We start from the raw sequence: 22,064 nt of genomic DNA, 5'->3' as shown, positions 1-22,064 counted from the left end.
GGGAGATTGAAAGACTATATTATTGTGGTTTGGGCTAGGCATTCTTCCTGTATAAATCTTAGTAGGTTGGTAGTGCATGTAGTATAGTGGTGCTTTGGTTTAGACTATGTGTGTGTGCAGCCACACACGTGTGTGCGGTTACACATGTGTGTGCTGCCGCACACGCTGTGTGCGGCCGCACATGTGTGTACGGCTGCACTCATGTGTGTTGGTGTGGGTAGTATTTAAAGGGGTTGTCAATGTGTCAGATGTACTAATGAACATCGACATATGTGTGTGTATTTTCAAGGTGTACCTGACATTTATGAGTTATAAATGTGTGCATGCTTGATGTTATTTCTCTTCTACTCCTTCTACACTCTATTTTGATTGTTATTACTTCACTGATTACTGATTTAGATCTCTAGTTTGGGGACTAACATGTATTGCGGAGTCCCTAAAACAGTACTGTCAACAACGATGATTATGATGATCCTTAGGATAGGTATTTAGGAATGGATATATAAGAAAAGGGGGGGTGAGTAATCAGGTGAATTGTTTGATAATTAAACATATATATTTACTATATTATTTGGGTTGAAAACTCTATGCACTCACTAGGTTTTCCAACTTGATCCATTCAGTTTCTTTGTATCGCAGGAAGTAGTACAAAGATAATGATGTTTGGATCCGATAAAAGATTCGAAAAAAATATATGTTATGTTATAAAAGATGTTGTAATGCATGTAATGATTACGTTTATGCTTATATTTTTCGTATCAGTAATGACATCCCAAGTTTTTTTTTTTATAAAAAATAAAAACATTTATTCGAAAATACTTTTTATGGTACAAATTTTGCAATATAAAAAATACTGTTTTAAAATAAACATAAATAAAAAGGTATTTCTAACCGTAAAAATTGGGATGTCATAGTATGTAATCAAATATTATAGATAAGTTATTGATAGCGTATGTTACGAAATTTTTTTTATGAGACCGCACCATCAATATTATCAAGAATGTCGAAAGTTGTCTTAATTTAGGTGCAACGCATTTGTGACGGTAGTATCGCCAATAATAATATTTTGAATTTCTTTGTCAAGTTGAATGCCTTTAGCATCTTTATTGTCATGGAAAAACGTTTTATTAGAGATGGAAATAGGGTTGGAGAAGATAATTATATTTTCTCGTTAATGTGGATATATACTAAAATCACATACAAAATCATGTTTTGACCCAATATATGGGCCGAATACAAAGCAGAAATAATACAAATATGTGAACACTAACAAAAAACACACATCACTTATCAATCTTTTGAATCTTTCCACCCAAAACATAATTTAACCTCCTACCCTTTTCATATAACCATTACCACTCCTCAAAAATGATACCCAAACAACATAAACAACAACAAATATACAAATATTCAACATCCTATATCATTATAATTATACCACCATTTTCCCAATTACAAGAGTCAATGTCTACATAATAAATAATTTCCTACAATGCTTCCGAGGCCCATCTTGTAGATTAGCTACCTCAAAGTTCACAATCTCACTAATCAAATCTTTAAAAATAAGACGTTCTATATCTAAAGCCAAATTTGGAATCTCATTACAATTATCATCCCAATCTTCTGACTTTTTATTCACATCCATAGCTATGATATTTAATACTTCATCATATTGCTCACTCCCTTTGTTACTTTGGAGATTATTTATTTCTGACCACAATTCCATCAATATCTTCTCTCCATTTGGAATCCTTCCTTTCTTTTTCCTTAATATTTGCACAAGAACGTCATTAACACTATCAAACATCATCTTTCTCCTCATTTTCTCGGATTTTGATGATTTGGACTCATGGGTATTTTTGGTTTTTTCCAAAATGTTGAACAACTCAGGGTTGATCAAGTTGCCTGTTGGATGAAGTTGAACGATTGTTGTAGCACAATCAAGATTTTTGAAAAAACCAGAGGCTAATAAAATCTCTTTAATGTATTTTTTATCTCCATTTTCATGTGGATTCATGGTGACTTCATCACTTGTGGAATTTAATAGTTCAATTTGACGAACAAGATGATTTATGTTTTGCATTTTTACCCTTGAAGGGGACTGATTTAGTTCGACCAAGTTATCTATTCCCACTTGACTCCATTCTTGTTCATCAAAGTGCAAATCCTCATCATCTAAGAAGAACAAATGTTTATCAGTAAGAAATAACAACACACTTTCATTTATTTGTTTATTATATATAGCATCTTACTTTTATTTTATTTTCATTACACTTTTTTTCTTCTTACTAAAGAAATATACTATGTAAAAACTACTCAATTCTAGCATTGAACGATAATAATTTTTCTTATTAGAACAATATATATATTGTACTTTTTTTTCTTGTTAGGATATTACACTTTGAAAAATCTAGCTAATTATAACAGTTAAAATTGCTTTGTATATATATGACGTTTCTATGATTCGATAGATTTTTGAAAGTACAATGTTGTAATGCGAAAAAAAAATAAAGTAAATGCTACAACAAACAATAAATGTACCTTTATATGTATACGATTTCTTTTTCATTGGAGACATTGTTTCTTCTGTGTAAAACGCATCAAGAACCGAAACAGGACTCGGTTGTTCAGCCATTGTCTTATACTCGATTAATCTTTCCGCAAATTTATTCTAAAAAACAAAAAATATAAAACATATTAGCAAATTAAAAAAATAAACTCAATAACATCATTTATGTAAACTTCAATATATCTTCATTTTATTTAACAAATTTTAAATGCACTAAACTAACCTTGTTCCCTTGACTTGAATCGTTGCTTGTAACCTCTGACTCATTCTGTGAAGCTACACTTGTATCACTCTCCGAAGGGAATGAAACGGTGTCACTTTGTTGACTTAAACTTCTTACATGACTGCTAAAATTACTCAATTGCCCTTTCGATTGCTTTCTATTCCCACGAACCGGTTGCTTTTCGACTCCATTCTTTGATCTTTGCAATCTCGGGCTTACATTTCCCGAGTTTCTTGAAGGTGACACCGGTTTTTTAGCTTTTGTTTCAATAGGAGTTAAGTTTTTTACACATCGTTTATTATCTATAAGGTTGACTTTCTTGACGTTTGGAAGACTTGTAATCACCATTGAATCTTGTGGAACTATTTTCTGGATCTTCGTTTTCTCCAACTTCATATTTGTCCTCTCTATCGCTTCAAGAATCTGCTTTAGAGCTCTCAGATCTTTTCCCGAACTTTTAAACTCAACTTCATTCATTCTTTTTTGGATTTGACCATAAACCGAATGGCAGCCATGGTCAACTCTAGAAGCTTTCTTATGAGTCGCTTGTTTCTGGGTTCCCCATGGAGCTGGTTCTAGTGGAATTCGAGGTGATGTCATTGCCATTTTGTTGCTTGATAATCTTGAATGAGAAACCGATGTTTTAGTGTCATCTAAACATGGTTTTGTCTTTAAACTCTCACCTCCATTGATGACGTCATTCAAAGCTTCTAAACCCATCAACCTTGCGACAACACTTGAAGGTGGTCGCTTGTTTGTTACTAATACTTCGTGGGTATTCTTGTAATTCTTGATAGAACTTTGTTTGCTATCTAAAGATAACCTCGGAATCTCTTTAATATTAGCGACGGATTTTAGCTTGTAAATTGATTCTCTTCCATCACATGAAAACCTTGAAATCTCCTTAACACCCTTTGAAATTTCTTTAAGCTTATCAAGATTTTGATCTTTTCTTTCATATAAAACAGGTCTTGGGGAATCAATATGTGTCATTATGGGACCTTTTCGTTCATCTTTCGCGACAGTTTTTACCGACACTACTCGAGGCTTTCGAGTCATTGAATCCTTGACTACGTTCTTGATATCATCTTTAGTGACAGTTGGAGGCAAGGGTTCAGACATGATGCTTGGACAAAATGAAGAGGGTTCTGTTTGAAGTCTTTTACTACAATCTAATGATGAAGTAGAAGAAGAAACCGAGTTTCTTGATGATTCAGTAGATACTCTGTGTTTCTCATTTGACATTTTCTCCTGTAAAAGTTATCAAAATTTAGTTTTAGATTTGAAATATTTTACTTTTTTTTTTTTTATAAACTATGAATCTATGAATCAAAATCTTGGTCTTACCTTTGGTTTCTCTGATTCATTGTTGATCTCGTTTTTGCCACCTAAACAACAATTTATAAAGATTTTAGACACCAAAATCTTAATGTCGATTATGTGATTATATATGAAAACGTTACAAAAAATAAATAAATAAATAAATAAAAACCTTGATATTTTGAGCAGTTGTGTTGTTTAAACACTAATATATTTTTTTTGATTTCTCTAATCAAACTACAAAGTTTACCTTATTTTTTTAATAAATTAACCGTTTTGATATGTTATAAGAGCATTTCACCGATAATTTTATTATATGAGGTTTTACTGGTATTTTTTCAAAATTAAGCGTTATGAACATGTTATCTCATGTCAAAATAGTTAATTAAAATCAGGAACTTTTTATGGCTCTATTTGAAAAAAATTAAAACAAATAATTAAACTACAAAACTGAAAACTGTCCATGATATAATGGATTTCAATAATTTAGCCAAATTGTGGAAGGATATTTTTGTTCTTGTATCAAAATAGCAATTAGTATATCAACAAATATATCATTCCACAATTTAGCTAAAATACATAAAAACCATTATATCATGAATAGTAGATGTCACGAACTTTTTATCGTTATATTTATAAAAAATCAAAACAAATGGTTAAACTAGAAAACCGTCAACGATATAATGATTTTTCTGTAATGTATCCAAATTATGGAACGATATTTGTTCATATTATCTATACAAACTACAATCTTGATAAAAGACAATAAAAACACACACATATTTTGGTGTAATATGTTTACCTTGAGGTAGCTTCTTTTGGCCAAGTAGATAACGTCGATCAAAAAGCTGAAAAATCCCATTCATGCATCCTATTTGCTTCGTTAACTCTTGTTTATCTTCTCTTAACGTATACATACCTTTCCTAGACATTTTCACCACCTCTTTTGGAAATACAAAACACCTCAACAAAAATGTCTTCTTTTCTTTGATTAAATACACCGATATTTACAACCTGCCGTTTACCATTTTCTCCTGTTTTTCTGAATGATGTACAGAGGATTTGCAGAACGAACTTATTTTTTATATATTTAATCTCTCTCTCTCTCTCTCTCTCTCTCTCTCTCTCTCTCTCTCTCTCTCTCTCTCTCTCTCTCTCTCTCTCTCTCTCTTCGAAATGGAAGGATTGAATGCTACTGTTTTTGGGCTCAAAAGATGTAGAATTCGGATTCGAAGCAATAATGCGATGTGGGATTTTGGATTGGTGGCATATTTTAGGACTCAAGAATCAAGGATTGGCATTATATATATACATCATAACTATGAGAGGTGGGTAGGGTAGGCTAGGGTGGGGTGGGGTGGGGTGGGGGTTGAGGGTCATATGTGCACTGGCCTTCCACTTCCATGTGGACAAAATAATGTAGGTGGGGTCTAGAGTCTGGTTTCTTCATGTGAAGATTGTCAGGTGATCAAGTTATATACAAAAGTTCATGTATTTACCTATTAATAATGTTAAAACGAAAATATGTATCTCTCATAGATCCTAAATAAATTCACGATTTTAAGGAGATCTTGTTGGTTTTCTTCTTAATTTTACCAAACTACCCTTGTAAGTTGTTACTTTTTTTTAGAGTTTTTGATCATGATGGAAAAAATATTTACCATTTTAGTGTTCTTTCAAAACTATTTACCATTTTAGTGTTTTTCTTCTTTTTCTTTATTTTTTAGTTTTCTTTTCAGTTTTTTTTTTAATTTAAATATCTGATTTTTTTGTTTTTCTTTTTTATTCCACTTTTTATTGTTTTTTTCATTTTTCTTTACTTTTTAGTTTCTTTTCAGTTTTTTTTTTTAAATTTAAATATCTTATTTCTTTTTCTTTTTTATTCTACCTTTATATATATATATATATATATATATATATATATATATATATATATATATATATATATTATATATATATATATATATATATATATATATATATATATATATATATATATATATATATATAAATGACAACTTTCATTTTAGTTTTTTTATCATTTTTTACTGTTTTTTAAATATATGTTTTTTTATTTAATTTTTTCTGTTTTATTTAAATATCCGATTTTCTTATACAACCTTTTTACCATCAAATTTTAGCCTCAACATTAAAAAATCATCAAAAACCACCACTATAATCAAATTTTAAGGTGCAAAAATTCCAACATTCACATACAATGTTTTTAAAGTGAAAAAAAAATCTCAACATTGTTTCTTACAAAAAACATTGTAGGTGAATGTCACCACAAAAAAAATCCAACATTGTTTATTACAAAAAGAAAAACATCACAATTAGCTTCATATTGAACCGGTAAAAAATCATTACCTGTAAAAAATATATATATTATTTTTTAAATTACCTTGGCATAGACGGACATCTATTAAGTGGATGACTCTCCAACCATTCTCGAGCACGCGGATTTAACGGGACATAATCGAAAACGATGTCCGTCTATACCAAGGTAATTTAAAAAAATAATATTTTTATGGTATTTGTTATAGTTATTCTCTTGTTATTATTATTTTTTTTACAAGTAATAATTTTTTACCGGTTCAAGATGAAGCTAATTGTGATGTTTTTCTTTTTGTAATAAACAATATTGGGTTTTTTTTTGTGATGTTTTTTTGTAAGAAACAATGTTGAGATTTTTTTCACTTTAAAAACATTGTATGTGAATGTTGGAATTTTTGCACCTTAAAATTTGATTATAGTGGTGGTTTTTGATGATTTTTTAATGTTGAAGCTAAAATTTGATGATAAAAAGGTTGTATAAGAAAATCAGATATTTAAATAATACAGAAAAAAACAAATAAAAAAACATATATTTAAAAAAACAGTAAAAAAAAACTAAAATGAAAGTTGTCATATATATATATATATATATATATATATATATATATATATATATATATATATATATATATATATATATAATAAAAATGTGGAATAAAAAAGAAAAAAAAAGATATTTAAATTAAAAAAAAACTGAAAAGAAACTAAAAAGTAAAGAAAATTAGAAAAACAATAAAAAGGAGGAATAAAAAAGGAAAAAAGAAAAATAAGATATTTAAATTAAAAAAAATCTGAAAAGAAAACTAAAAAGTAAAAGAAAAAAAAGAAAAACACTAAAATGGTAAATAATTTTGAAAGAACACTAAAATAGTAAATATTTTTTCTACCCATCCTATTATAATCAAAAACTCCTTTTTTTTTACTTGAAGTTGAAAAGTTCCAAGAATATTATGATTGTTGTTTACTTCATTCAATAAAAAAAGGTTTATTAAATTAGTAATGTAGTATTTTTACTTACTTTTTTACTCGAAGTTGAAAAGTTCCAAGAATATTGTGATTGTTGTTTACTTCATTCAATAAAAAAAGGTTTATTAAATTAGTAATTTAGTATTTTTACTTACTTTTTTACTCGAAGTTGAAAAGTTCCAAGAATATTGTGATTGTTGTTTACTTCATTCTATGAAAAAGGTTTATTAAACTGGTAATTTAGTATTTTTACTATAAGTGAAAATATTCTAATAGTACAACTATGATAATATCTATCTATTATTATTTATTACTGATTGAATGTACACTCTATGTTTTATCTTTAGACTACATTCTATTGTGAAAAGAAGTACAAGTTTCAATGCACAAGGTACAAATCATTAATGGTTGGCTCCCCACACCTCTTGCTTATTCTTTACATATAACTTTTTCTTTTATTGCCATGTTCTTAGGCTCTCAACTTGTCATTACCCCCTATTATTTATATTTTTTTATTTTATTTTATTTTGTTTAACTATTTTGGATAAACTTTGATTAATAGTTATCTATATGTATTTAAGACGACCATATACACAGTGCATGTCTGAAACATTATTTACATTCCCTGTATCTAATGCTAGCAGTATTCGCATTAAAGTCATGTTTTAAGACATGTATTTTACATCCCCAATCATGAGACCTTACTTTGAACGCCTAGTTTCATTTGGTTAAATATAAAAATTTACAATCTACTTTTATTTATTTGGTTATTATATAATATTTTTATTTTTTCTATTATAGCAATATGGTTTTAATTTTTTTTTTTTTTTTTTGTATGTAATGGTAATTAAATTGGATAATTTTTACCAAATTATAGCAATACTTAACCATTTTAATGGTTTTAAGTTTCACCGATGTCCCTAGTACTTTTGACTTTGCTGACATAGATGTGAAATCAAGATTTTGTGGCTTATTTTTGCTATGTCATTGGTGCTATAGAATAAATAAACAAACAAATAAAAGTTTCTTATTATTTTTTATTTAACCATTCTTATAGTTTATTATAGAATATTACTTTTGTTATTTTGTTTGTTATCCCGTTATTTCTTTCTATTACAATATTTTAGTTTCAGCTTTTTTTCGATATTATGTTTTTAAAAATATATATAATTATATAATTAGGTGATGACTTTAAGGTGTAACTCCATTGTTTACTTCAAAAACGCGGATGTACGATTTTATTCAAATTATTCCAAGTTTTTTTTTTTTTTTGAAATATAATGTTGTAATAAGAAAAAATGGAAACAAAACACTTTAGACATAAATAAATAAAAAATATGTCATGATAAATACATTATTATACCTTATCTTTAACCCTAAACTTTTTAAAAAAACCTTGAATTTCATGTTACAATGACTCATATTTCATTTTATTCATTGTAATTTATCTAGCATTATATAAAATATGACCTCCAAACTTTGTATGGGGTTGGGGTACAGGGTGATAGTTGAATTTGATGGTAGGGCCATGGGTGCATGATCACGTGATTTAAGGGGATAAGTCACATGAGGGCTGCCTACCTTAGTTTCATTTAGCATGCCAATTATTAGTATCCATCACTTTCAATCATTCATCATTGCGAATTCGTATACTATGTTCCAAGAAGGTAGAACCCCTTTGTATACCACTATAGGGCACATGAGGACCTCTTTTCTCTATAAGCTTATCCCCCACTAAATCACCATGTGCATCAACACATTAGATATATTCTTATCTAATATTATATTTAAGAGATAGATCATGCCTATATAATTTAATATTATATGTGTTTTAAAGTTTATAATTGATGTTTGAAATTGGTATTTATCATAGAAATTGGTATATATATAATCTATGAGTTAGTAGGTCTAGCCCATCAATTTATTGTACTTATGTTGCTTGATTAATGCAAAACATGTGAGGGATTATAGTTTTATCTTGTGATAATTTTTTTTAAGATGGAAAAAGATATTGAATTTGATGGTTTTCTTGGATTTACTTCAATTAAAAGGGATAGCAACTTATATCTAATTGAGAGGTAATTGTCTCCACATTATTTTAGTGTTATAAATAGGTGTTTAAAGATGGTTTGAACATATATAAAATGGTTTACAAACCATGTTACAAGTATTAATTAAATAAATGTGGTTTGTAGGTCAAGATTCCTTCACATACCCTTTTCATCACATGATTTAGCATAAAAGCTGTCTAGATCTAAACTTGGTAAGAAAGGCACCGATTATTTTTTTATTATATGGTTAATTGCCTTTTTTTAAGATTCATGAACATGGTAAGAAATAACCCTTCACCCAAGAAACATCCCTATTGGGTCTTTCATGATTTCCATTAATTCTTTTATCTTTTAAGACTTTGTGCATATCTTCCTTGGAAATTTCATTTCGAAAAGTCAATCCCAATGTGTCGATTATCAAATTTCAAAATTGCCAGTTGATGTAGTTATCAAAAGTCACCTAAATTGCACATGCCTTGTTTGCTCAGATCCCAATTCACACTGAAATTAATAGGGAAAGATTAGGCTTTCCATTATGGATTGTTGAGTTTCTTTTGTGATCTTTTGGGCGTCAAATGAGTTATAATTTGGAAGTTATGTCTCTTTGTTGCAGCAAAATACCGGTCTTGATTATTAAGGTTATATTGAAGGAGTGAGGAGTCTATGATAATAAATAATAATAATAATAATAATAATAATAATAATAATAATAATAAGTTTTTTATGATTGGTCTATATGGTTTGCAAAGAGTTTTCTTTTTTAGGAAATGACAAATCATTCCTAATTAATAAATAACTTTTTATCATATGTCACACTTTTATTGATTTAATCACATGATATTTTGTGGTTATTTTCAATTTATTTTTTTCATATGGCATTTTGTGGTTTTTTTTATTATTAATTTCCACATAATATTTAAATATAATAATTGCAATAAAGATAATAATAAATGCAAATCAATTTCATTAATTAGCTTTCTTCTAATTTCAAAATTTTTAAATTAAACTTTTATTAGTTTTTTTTATTTATTTATCTAAATTATTTGTTTAATTTAAAAGAAAAACAAACAATTTAATTTTAATAATTTAACATATATTTTTTTCTTATAAATTCAAACTTCTCAAATGTTTAGAATTTTATATTTTTTCTTTAAAATGAACTTATATAGTACATGGGTCTTATACCTAGTGATATATATATATATATATATATATATATATATATATATATATATATATAATGAAAGGTAAATTATTAGCAAGTAGTTAAGACATGAGTCGGTACAAAGATGAAAATATGGTGTTTAACAAAATGGAGATATACTCCAATCAATCCATCTAACTTTTACATCAGAATTTCAATATTTGAACCACACGTATGTTTGAGAGACCATTTCATCTGCAATTTTTGTAGGATTTGTATTCGTCTGGTTGAAAACCTTATTGTTTCTTGCTACCTAACCCATATGAACCATAACATTCCATAAATTACTGCATTTATCCTTTTATTCTTACGTTCACAAGTTTCCCAACTTGTCACAAATTAGATTAAATTTGTCACGTTATTGAACGTGGTGACATGGATGCCACACCAGTTGAAAATCCAGGACCTAGCCTCCATAATGACTTCACGTCTAATCAATAAGTGATCACATGTTTCTTTTTTTTATTACATAGAGGGCATATATCCGTTTCAACTTTATACCCCTTACCTCCAAGTTTGCAGTCAACGGTATTCTATTCATCAAGACTCTCTATATAAAGCATCCAATTTTCAATGGGACAACCTTTGACCAATTGATTTGCACATCAGAGTCTGGTTTAAGGGCTTTTGATTCTAGCAACCTCTTTAAGGTACTCACAGGGTATTTGCCATCTGAAATCCAGTTGAAACGAAAACCATTAGCAACAGGAATCATATTAACATCACAAAGTAAAGAGCATAAGCTCTAAAAATCATTTGCAACCTCTTCAAAACTAAATGGAACCTCATGGAAGCTGAAGATATATTAAGCACTTTAAAGAAACTAGGATCATTGGATGCAATTCATTATTCATAACTCTAATCCCCAAAGTTGCAGATCCTTTAAACTTGGGGGATTATCTCCTTATCAGTTTAATCAGATGTATACACAAGGTACTTACAAAAATTCTCGTTGTTCTTCTAAAACATGTGATTGGATTGATAGTGGATGAGGTGCAATATTTCACACCCCCAAACCAGGATGGCAGAAACGTCTGGGGTGGATAACTTCATGAACAATATCACAACATAATGAATAATAGTTATCAAAGCGACACAGTCATCATAAATATAATTAGGAATATTACATTGTATCCAAATATTGTTTGTTTGAATACCAATTACATTATGAAATAAGTAAACAATGTGACGTCGTAACGTCCCATCCTCAAAACCTTGTGATTCCGTGCTTAACGATTTCTTGAGAATACAAGTAATTTCAAAAAGTGTCAACAATTAAGTTGGTGAGTTCATAAGTATTTTGTTTGTGAAAATCTATAACTTTTTCCTTGTAAAATAATAGTGTTTGATCCCCGAAAATCCAATATTTTCTTAAATATGAGTAATAGCCTTAAAAACCCTAAGACCAAAAATATATAAGTGCTTCTATACTTAAAATGGTATTTTGTAGTTATATATGTGTATGTATATATATATATATATATATATATATATATATATATATATATATATATATATATATATATATATAACTTTTGGATGTAAGTTACCCTGTAAAACAAATGTATTGTTGATTCCCTATGTAAGTTATTACAACCATGCTAAAACTAGAGTTGGCCTGCTACGACATTCTTTAGCGTCGAAATGTTAGACAATTGTCACTTTAGACCTGCCAGTCTAGCTATAAGTAACAGTTTAGGTGTGCGATTTTCAGTCTTGTATAGATCTATACACAAGTGTCACATTCTCTTACCGAGATCCTGGTTATAATTCAGGACTTTAGTGTGTACTCTGATAGGTACGGTGAAGACTATGTCTCACATAACTGTATCAACAGGTTTACGTATAGTGTAATGAAAATCCTTTTGTAAATGGAAATATTACATTTCCATAATGATTACATAGTCTGAAATAATTATACCTTTAAATAATTATTTGTTTGCTCCAAAATGATAAAATAATGTTAATGACACATAAACTACACCCATTATAGTTTATCATAAATGTTTTGTTGTACATATATACACACGTATGTATGTATGTATATATATATATATGTATATATATATATATATATATATATATATATATATATATATGTATGTATAAATAAAGGACGACATGTTTAGATGTTCATAAAATATATGTTATACATCAAACAAAGTATATGAACCAATGGTATGCTAAAAATCAGTTTTATGGTTTTCGCTCTTTTTAGGTCACTAAACAGTCAATATTGAGTTATAAACTTTGTAAAGTTTATTTTTTTACCCTTTTATGGAGGTTAAGTCAAACTAACCTTATATGTTTAAAACAATATATTTTGGGTCAAATCTTACAAAAATGGTGACATAACCTAGTTATGACCATTTTTGCTAGAAATCCCATGTAGTGTGCATAAAAAACATAATTTTTGTAGTTTTGTTTTTGTGACCCTTTTTATGTGGCATATTTATACTCATTTTTCATAGTTTTGCATTTTAAACAAACACATATAAATGTTCATGTAACTAGGTAATAACATTATTTCATGCAAATAATACTTTTACCCAACATAAAGAAGAAGCATGCATAACAACTTGTGTTATTATACAAGTTTGCTTGTATCCCCCCTAAAAACTTGGATAAATCGAAAATGAGGGGTATGAAGTCACCTTGAGTGTGTTTCTTGGTGGATAAAGAGATGAAAATAAGGGTTTTCAAGCTTAGAACACTTAAATGTCCAATTACCCTATGGATATTAACACATATCAATGCGTGTAATTGTAACAAAACTAGTATACTTAGTTTTATAATCACTGGATAAATAAAGAAAAGCTTATCAAAAGATGAAGAACCAACTTGTGGAGGATTAGCCTTAAGAGATATGAAGTCTTCTTGAAGGAGAGATGAAGAGATGAAGAAAATGATGAAGATGAAGAGGGGGGTGGAGGGTGGTGGGGGTGGGAGTGCATCGATGTATGTTGGATAATAAAATTTGTGGGGAAAAGAAGAGAAAATTTTTGTCTCGTATGAAGTTTTATAAATCCTAAGTCAGCTCTCTTTTCTTTTATAAAAATCTTGGCATTTTTATAAAAAGAGTGGTATTTTTTTAAAGAAATATGGTGTGAATGATGTATAAATATTTAATTTGGATTATAAAATCAGTATCATCAAAAATAATAATATGTTGCATGAAGGTTAGGTTGAGTCTTAAATTCTTTCCGCTAAAATTTGGATTTTTATGTCGGGTATAAAAGCATTTGGTGACGAATTCACCAAAATTTTGTATATGTAATATTTGATATGAACATGTAGTATAAAGTTTACGAACTCAACTACATTGTGTTTCGAATATTATTTATAACTAAATAATATATAATTGAATTATCGAATCTTTATGTTACTAACCCTAATTAGGGTTTAGACTCAATAATTTGCAATAAGAGAGGTACTTTATATTATAACTTGTCAATAGTACATTAGAAGCATTATGAAATATCACAATTCTCCTAAAATCCTAATACGAGTTGAGTTGACATGGTTGACTTCTGTTGACCTTGTTTGACCACAATTGATGGTTATCACATCATCCCCCGGTTAGAAGGAATTTCATCCCGAAATTTGCACTCTGTGTGGGTTCTTAGGAACTAGGAAAAAGGTGTGGGTATTTCTGTTTCATTTGATCCTCATGTTCCCAGGTGAATTCAGGTCCTCGTTTGGTATTCCAACGAACTTTTACTATTGGTATGCAGCTTTGCTTCAATCTTTTGACTTCCTTGTCCATGATTTACATAGGTTCCTTGACGAAGTGGAGACTCTCGTTTACCTCGATCTCATCAAGTAGAATGACTATAATCTCATCGGATAGACACTTCTTTAAATTGGACAAATGGAAAGAGGGTTGCAAATTGCTAAGTTTGTTCGGTAGTCGAAGTCTGTAGTTTATTCGGCTGATCTTGGCAAGGATCTCGAATGGCCCTATGTATCTTGGGTTTATTTTCCCAAGTTTTCCAAAATATATCAATCCTTTACAGGGTGAGACCTTCAACAATATGTGGTCACCAACCTATAATTCCAGGGGTTTGTGTCGTTTATCCACATAACTATTTTTTCAGTCACGGTATGCCTTTAGTCATTCACGGATTTGAACGATCTTCTCTGTTGTTTCCCATAAGATATCAGGGCTGGTAAGAGTGTTGTTAGGCACCTATCCTTAGCTAGCTGAGTGTCACCCACCTCGGCCCAACACAAAGGTGATCTGCACTTGCGTCCATAGAGGGCTTCAAATAAAGCAACTTTAATTCTCGAGTGATAACTGTTGTTGCATGAGAAATCGATGAGTGATAAATAGGTATCCTAAGCTTTACCGAAGTCTATCACACAAGCTCTCAACATGTCTTCCAGCATTTGAATAGTTATCTCGCTTTGCGTGTCGGTTTGTGGGTGATAGGCTATACTCATGTCGAGTTTGGTTCCCAAGTACTTTTGTAGCAACTGCCAAAACCGTGAGGTAAATGTAACACCCATTCTAGGTATTAATAAACTTAATTAAGATTTAGGGTTGTGGGAGTGTGGACTTGGCGTGTTGGGAGACCAACTCGTCAAGTAGAGGGAATTTCAGGGACGTAGGATCTACACCCTACTCGACGAGTCGGAAGGTCGACTCGACGAGTAGGCACTGTAATAAGGAAACCCTAATTCCACCATTTGCACCCTATATAATCTCCTTATGAGCTTTAAGACTGACCTCCCATCAGCCTCCAAACCCTAAGAACGTCGGTGCAATCCCTAATCCCTATTCTCATCCATTTTGGTGAGCTAGTGTGACCTTTGAAGCTTAAGAAGAAGGAGATAGTAAGAAGATACAACAAACCAAGCACCCATCCTTAAGCTTAATCACCTTGTGGACTGCTGTAAGTCCTCAAGACTCAATTTTTATCAAAGTATATGGCTAGATCTTGAATTTACTCCTCATTTCCTACTCTTCTTGTTGAATACGTGCATGGGATTCATAAACTTGGCAAATTTATGAATCTCCAGAGCGAAATGTTCCCAAGGTGGGCTAGATCTGGCTTTTGGTCGAGAAAGGACACCATGCAAAGATTTTATGGCATGTTTCCCTCTTTTCGTCCATTTTGGCCTAAGGAGATGTATTGGACATGCATGTCGATAAAGCCTCAGCCTTTGGAATGTTTTGAGAACTACACACCTTTCTAAAAGAAGGGATTTCAGATCCCTAGGGTTTTGGACCATATGGATAAGGTTTAGGGCTTTCCAACCTTCATTAAGGACCTTGGAGCATTTGGTACGGTTCTAGAAGGTAAAGTTGGAAACTTTATCCTTCTAGGCACCTTAGCGCTTCAAATCTAAGCCCTCAAAATCCATGTATTTGGAGTATAATCTCAACCAACAAACAGGAAGGGGGACTCAGTGAGTTACCCTAAGGGACTCGACCAGTCGGGTTTACGACTAAGGGTTTACGGCCAAGGAGTTCACGACCAAAGGGTTTACGGCCAGGGGTTTACAGCTGAGAGTTTGCAGCATCGAACATTAGGGGACTCGATGAGTCACTTTAGTGACTCAACGAGTTGAAGAGTTATGCGATGAACTCGATGAGTGGATGGTTATACTTGACGAGTTGAGGTCAACATGGACTGTTGACCTTGACTGAGGACCTTTACTTTGACCAGGATCGACTTTGGGGGTATTTATGGGATGGTGTAAGTTAATCATTTGATGATTATATGTAGTTAAGAAGAAGCAGCGTGGGACATATCTGGCATCAGCTTACCATTCCAGGATTCGAGAGGTGAGTCTTCTTGACATACCAATGGGTCTAAGGCTCCAAGGCCGACCTATTTGATGATATGTGGTACTTAGCTCTATGATAGGTTGTATGCTAGTGATTATGTTACGTTTTCATGAAAGACCGTGGGGGAGCCCATGACATTTGAATATAAGACCATGTAGGGTTGCCCATGGTTGTCCAGCAGGGAAAGACCATGGGGGAGCCCATAACATCCTTATGTAGGGATATGTGGTAGAGATAGCTTTATAACTAATATGATATGTGTTACGTGGCTTGTGTATGTGTGATATGCTCTGGGAAACTCACTAGGCATTAGCTTATAATTTGTGGATTTGTTTCAGGTACATCTAAGCCCAAGGGCAAAGGCAAGGCGTGATGATGCGGTGTGCAATCTCTCACCGATGTTTTACAGGACACTCTATTGTTTTTAAATAATTTGTAATCAATGTGGATTTGAAAACAATTGTTCTGAATTATTGGAAATGTGTTTAATTAATTAAAAATGAAAATTTTCTTTTGAGAATTTAGGTCGTTACAAGTTGATATTAGAGTCTTGGTTTGAGGGATTCAGGCACACCCTCGGGTGCATCAAGACTCAAACTGAGGAAATGGTAGATTTTTTTTTCAAAAATAACATAAAAGGGTTTTAAAAGAAATGAAAAGGTGAGATTGCAACGCGCGTGATCAGTCGAGCCAAGTAAGTAGTTTCCCTAATGTGTTAGCCATGTTAAACGGATATTTGCACTTTGTTGATTATATAAAACTTGCTATGTGTATATTTTTAAAATTGTATATGGGTAGGATCTTATAGCCTCAAAATCATTGATTTAGCCTTATTTCCTATTCCTTGTTTGGTTGTGGACCTAGGGTAGAATCTTTTATTCAAAAGTCTATTTGATCCTTATCTATGTATAATTTGCATGCATAAAGGAAAACTGTTATAATTAATATGATTTTTATGAGTAGAACATATCTTAGGATAGCCTGAGATTTGATGAATGCAGTAGTTTGTAGGATATGTTTTAGTTCTGGGAAGACCGGTGTGGGAAGATCCATTTTATGGAAGACCGGTGATGCTATACCCGAACTGAAAGCACAGGACCTATACCCGAACTGATGCTAGATCTAATGACTTCAAGGAAGACGGGTGTGGGAAGATCCATTTTATGGAAAACCTGATCATTGTGATTTATGACATTTCAGTTTAGCATGGTGGTGACACGATTTAGAGTAAGGGAACAGGATCCGGATATGGATCTAGGGCTGGATTAGGCGATACTATCGATGTCATTGATGAAAGGTTGCCTGAACTTATTGCAACCGAGGTTACCAAGGGCATCATTGACGCTACCTCAGTCATCTTTGGGATGGTAAAAGAGGGTATGATGGAGATCATGTAGGAGAGAATTAGGGAATTCAGGGTGGAGATTGTTGCGAGCCAGGTTGGGGCCTGAATTCCCTTATTCCGGGAGTTCAACGCGTGGGGGTGCCAGAGTTTTTCGCGGTCCGAGACCCCGTCGTTAGCCGATGCTGGGTGGCAGATATCGAAAACGCCCAGCGCACGAGTTCTTGACTGGATGCATCATAGGTTAGATTTTCTTCTTACATGTTGGGAGACAAGGCTCGGGATTGGTGGGGCGAGGTTACTAGTCAAGGAGGAACATCCTGGGTGGCTAAGATGACATGGGTCGAGTTTGTTAGACGGTTTGATCTGGAGTTTTGACCAATGATTGAGGTGCAACGGCTTGTGAGGGAGTTTCATGACCTTCAGCAGACCACCGAGACTATGGTGGAGATCACCGCCAAGTTTTGGGAACGATCTTTATTGATCCCACAGTACGCTACTGATGACGACATGCAGAGGACGAGATATAATTCCATTCATAGGGATGATATTCGGGAGTTTGTGAACTTTACAGGGTGCAAAAACCTGAACGAGATGGTGGAGAAGGCCCGTGAGCGGGAGTTGGTGTTAGACTTCCGCACCAAGCGGAAGCCTGAGCAGGCACAGACGGCAGTGGGTCAGGCTAAAAAGCCTAAGACCTCGGATTCATCTAGTAGAGGCTACCAGGGTCGGGGCCGGCGCGCCAAGTGTGGTTAGCCGCACAGTATAGCATTTCGGATGACGTGATCGGCATGCTACGCATGTGGCCAACAGGGCCACTTGAGCAGGGACTGCCCCAAGAGGGCTTGATTAGTTTTCACTACAACCAATCTGGTCATAAGCAGGTCGAATGCCCGAGGTTGCAGGCGGGGGGAGGACCAATGGTGGCGCTTGCACCTGCCACGTTGAGGATTAACGATGGCAGCCCTGCCAAGGCGGATGCTCCAGCGGTGAAGAGCCGTGCATTTCAGTTTACCACCGAGGAGGCTCGGGCAGCGCCAGACGTTGTGGCTGGTTTGTATCTTCTATTCTTTACTCTTTATGAATTGTATGATTTATGTGTACTTTATGCTTGTTTAGGGACCATTTCGGTCAATGGTATGTCGGCTCATGTTTTGTTTAATATAGGTGCTACCCTATCGTTCGTGCCTCTTGCGCTTAGTAAGAAGTTTTGGGACGCACCTGGTACTCTGGAATCCCCACTCGAGGTAGAGATTGCAGACGACCGCACCGTTAGTCATGTAAGGGTGTATCGGGATTGTGTCCTGAACATGCTTGGTGTGAGGTTTCGTGTTGAACTAGTCGTGATACCGTTGCGAGGGCTGAAAGTGATTGTCGAGATGGATTGGTCGGGGGCCAACGGGGCCATGATTGATTGTGAGCATCAGTTGGCGAGGGTTCGAACCCCAAGTGGGGGAGAAATGGTGATACATGGTGATAGGGCCTCGTATAGGCTGACTCTCTGTTCAGCTACGAGGGCTAGAAATTTTTTGCAACAGGGATGTACAAGATTTTTGGATTATATCTCTGATACGAGGGTTGAGACCGCGACAAATGTGGGTAGTGTGCCAGTTGTTCAGGACTTTTGGGATGTTTTCCCGGAAGAGCTACTAGGAGTGCCTCCGAAGAGGCAGGTGGAGTTTCACATCGACTTGGTGTCTGGTGCCAGTCTGATAGCAAAGGCACCATACAGGTTGGCACCACCTGAGATGCAGGAAATATCTACGCAGCTTTAGGAGCTGGTAGATCAAGGTTTCATACTTCCGAGCAATTCCCCGTGGGAAGCACCAATCCTTTTTGTGAAATTGAAGTATGGCTCGTATAAGATGTGTATCGATTATACGAAGCTGAACAAACTAACAGTGAAGAACCATTACACGTTGCCAAGGATCGATGATTTGTTTGATCAACTGCAGGGTGCGTCTTGGTTTTCCAAGATCAATCTCTGGTAAGGATATCACCATATGAGAATTTGGGATGAGGATATACCGAAGACAGCTTTCAGGACTCAGTATGGGCATTACGAGTTTGTGGTGATGCCGTTTGGGCTCACCAATTCCCCATCCACGGTCATGGATCTCGTGAACAGGGTGTGTAGGCCGATGCTGGATCAGTTAGTGATCATTTTCATTGATGATATCCTGGTCTATTCTAAGACCAGAGAGTAGCATGAGCAGCATTTTAGGGAGGTGCTAGAGACCCTGAGGGCGGAGAAGCTTTATGATAAGTTCTCCAAGTGTGATTTCTGGCTGCGAGAAGTACATTTTTTAGGGCATGTCATCAATCAGGAAGGCATCTCGGTTGACCCAACCAAGGTTGAGGTGATAATGCAGTGGAAAGTACCGAAGAACGTATCAGAAATTCGTAGCTTCTTGGGTTTAGCGGGCTATTATCGGAGATTTGTCTAGGATTTCTCCAAGATTTCTATGCCATTGACCTGCTTAACCAAGAAGAATGTGACCTTTCGGTGGAGCACGGATCAACAGACAGCTTTTGAGACCCTGAGATGGAGGTTATGAGAGGCTCCGATCTTTGTACTACCCGTGGGATTAGACGATTTGGTGGTGTACTGCAACACATCGATTTCAGGGTTGGGTGCGGTACTGATGCAGAGGGGCATGTAATAGTTTACGTCTCGAGACATTTGAAGCCTCATGAGGAGAATTACCCCACTCACGACCTGGGATTGGGGGAAGTGGTGTTTGCCTCAAGATTTGGAGGTACTACTTGTTTGGAGTGCGGTTCACCATCTATAATGATCACAAGAGTTTAAAGTACTTGATGGATCATTAGAACCTCAACATGCATCAGAGGAGGTGGCTGGATGTGCTGAAGGATTATGATTGTGAGATCTTATACCGTCTAGGGAAGGCCAACGTAGTGGCCGATGCGTTGAACCGTAATCCGGAAGGGTCCTCGATTGGGACCATTTTCATGAGGATGAGGTTGATTTCTCCTTTGTTGGATATGATCAAAGGGGCTCAGGTTGAGGGATTGAAGAAATAGAATTGGAAGATAGAGAAAATTATCTTTTGTTTGTTAAGGAAAGTTGATTCCTCTGGATGCAATGTGGCCGGGTATGGGTACCAGTGACAGGGGGAGTCGGGCATAAGATATTAGAGGAGGCACATAACTCCAAGTTCTCGATACATCCAGGGGCTACGGAAATGTATAGAGATTTGAGACTGAGTTATTGGTGGCTCTGCATGAAGTGGGAAATTTCCTGGTTCGTAGAGCAGTGCCTGACTTGTGGGAACGTCTCAGCGGCCTCATGGCAAGGTACAACCTCTACACATCCCCATGTATAAGTGGGAAGATATCACTATAGACTTCATCACGAAGTTACCAAGGACAGGTAGGGGCGTGGATGCCATTTAGGTGATGGTGGACAGACTGATGAAGATTTCCCACTTCATTCTGATTTCTAAGGGTATGTCCGCGGAGTAGTTAGCAAATAATTTTATTCGAGAAGTGGTGGCTAGGCACGGGGTGCCAGTATCGGTAGTCTCTGACAGGGATGTTCGGTTTACATCTAGGTTTTGGAAGATGTTCCACGAGGAACTGGGTACTCAGTTGCATCTTAGCACGACATATCACCCCAGACTGATGACCAGAGCGAGAGGACGATTCAGATTCTAGAGGACATGCTTCGAGCATTTGTGGTTGATTTTGGAGGTAGTTAGGACATGTACCTCCCATTGACAAAGTTTTCGTACAATAATAGTTACAATGCAAGTATTGACCGAGCTCCATTCAAGATGTTATATAGCCGAAGGTGTCGAACCCCGATTTATTGGTACGACGTTGGGCATCAGGTAATGGGAAGCACTGAAGTAGTGCTTAATACCACTGGGCTGATTCAACAGGTGTGCGACCGGCTACATTCGCGCAAAGTCGTAAGAAAAGTTATGCTGACCTACGACGATCAAATCTTGAATTTCAATTGGGGGATTTTTTGTTGCTAAAAGTGTCACCCTGGAAAGGAATTATCAGGTTTTAGAAGAGGGGAAAGCTAGAGCCTTGACTCATAGGCCCGTTCAGGATCATGGCCCGGGTAGGCAAGGTGGAATATCGCATTGATCAGCCAGAGGAGCCTAGCCAGATTCACAACTGTTGGATAAAGTGTCTAAGTCTATAACTATTTCTGGTATGTACTTGACCTGGTTTAGCATGGTTTATTTGGGTTGCATGGCATCATGCACTTGGGTGGAGTAAAATGAGA

The 22,064-nt window shown here is 34.3% G+C and overlaps 2 protein-coding genes across 2 annotated transcripts; one reads left to right on the top strand and one right to left on the bottom strand.

Annotated features, from left to right (window-relative positions):
* Nucleotides 1-1,399: 1,399 nt before the first annotated feature.
* On the bottom strand, nucleotides 1,400-5,381 carry LOC145037125 (protein LONGIFOLIA 1-like). Its single transcript, XM_078985701.1, has 5 exons — nucleotides 4,915-5,381; nucleotides 4,140-4,180; nucleotides 2,793-4,043; nucleotides 2,542-2,671; nucleotides 1,400-2,175 (listed from the first exon to the last, which is right to left on the bottom strand). The coding sequence occupies exons 1-5, from the start codon at nucleotides 5,042-5,044 to the stop codon at nucleotides 1,469-1,471; spliced, it is 2,259 nt and encodes a 752-aa protein (XP_078841827.1). The 5' UTR covers nucleotides 5,045-5,381; the 3' UTR covers nucleotides 1,400-1,468.
* A 13,342-nt stretch (nucleotides 5,382-18,723) lies between these two features.
* LOC145035869 (uncharacterized) lies at nucleotides 18,724-19,578 on the top strand. The gene has a single exon (XM_078984371.1). It carries the CDS (start codon nucleotides 18,724-18,726, stop codon nucleotides 19,576-19,578), a length of 855 nt encoding a protein of 284 aa, XP_078840497.1.
* The last annotated feature ends 2,486 nt before the right edge of the window (nucleotides 19,579-22,064 follow it).

The sequence above is a fragment of the Lactuca saligna genome, chromosome 3 (assembly GCF_052625555.1).
Source record: "Lactuca saligna cultivar CGN05327 chromosome 3, ASM5262555v1, whole genome shotgun sequence".
In the NCBI taxonomy this organism is placed as follows: domain Eukaryota; kingdom Viridiplantae; phylum Streptophyta; class Magnoliopsida; order Asterales; family Asteraceae; genus Lactuca; species Lactuca saligna.
The sequence above is the reverse complement of the archived record's forward strand: the minus strand, read 5'-3'. Positions and strand labels throughout refer to the sequence as shown.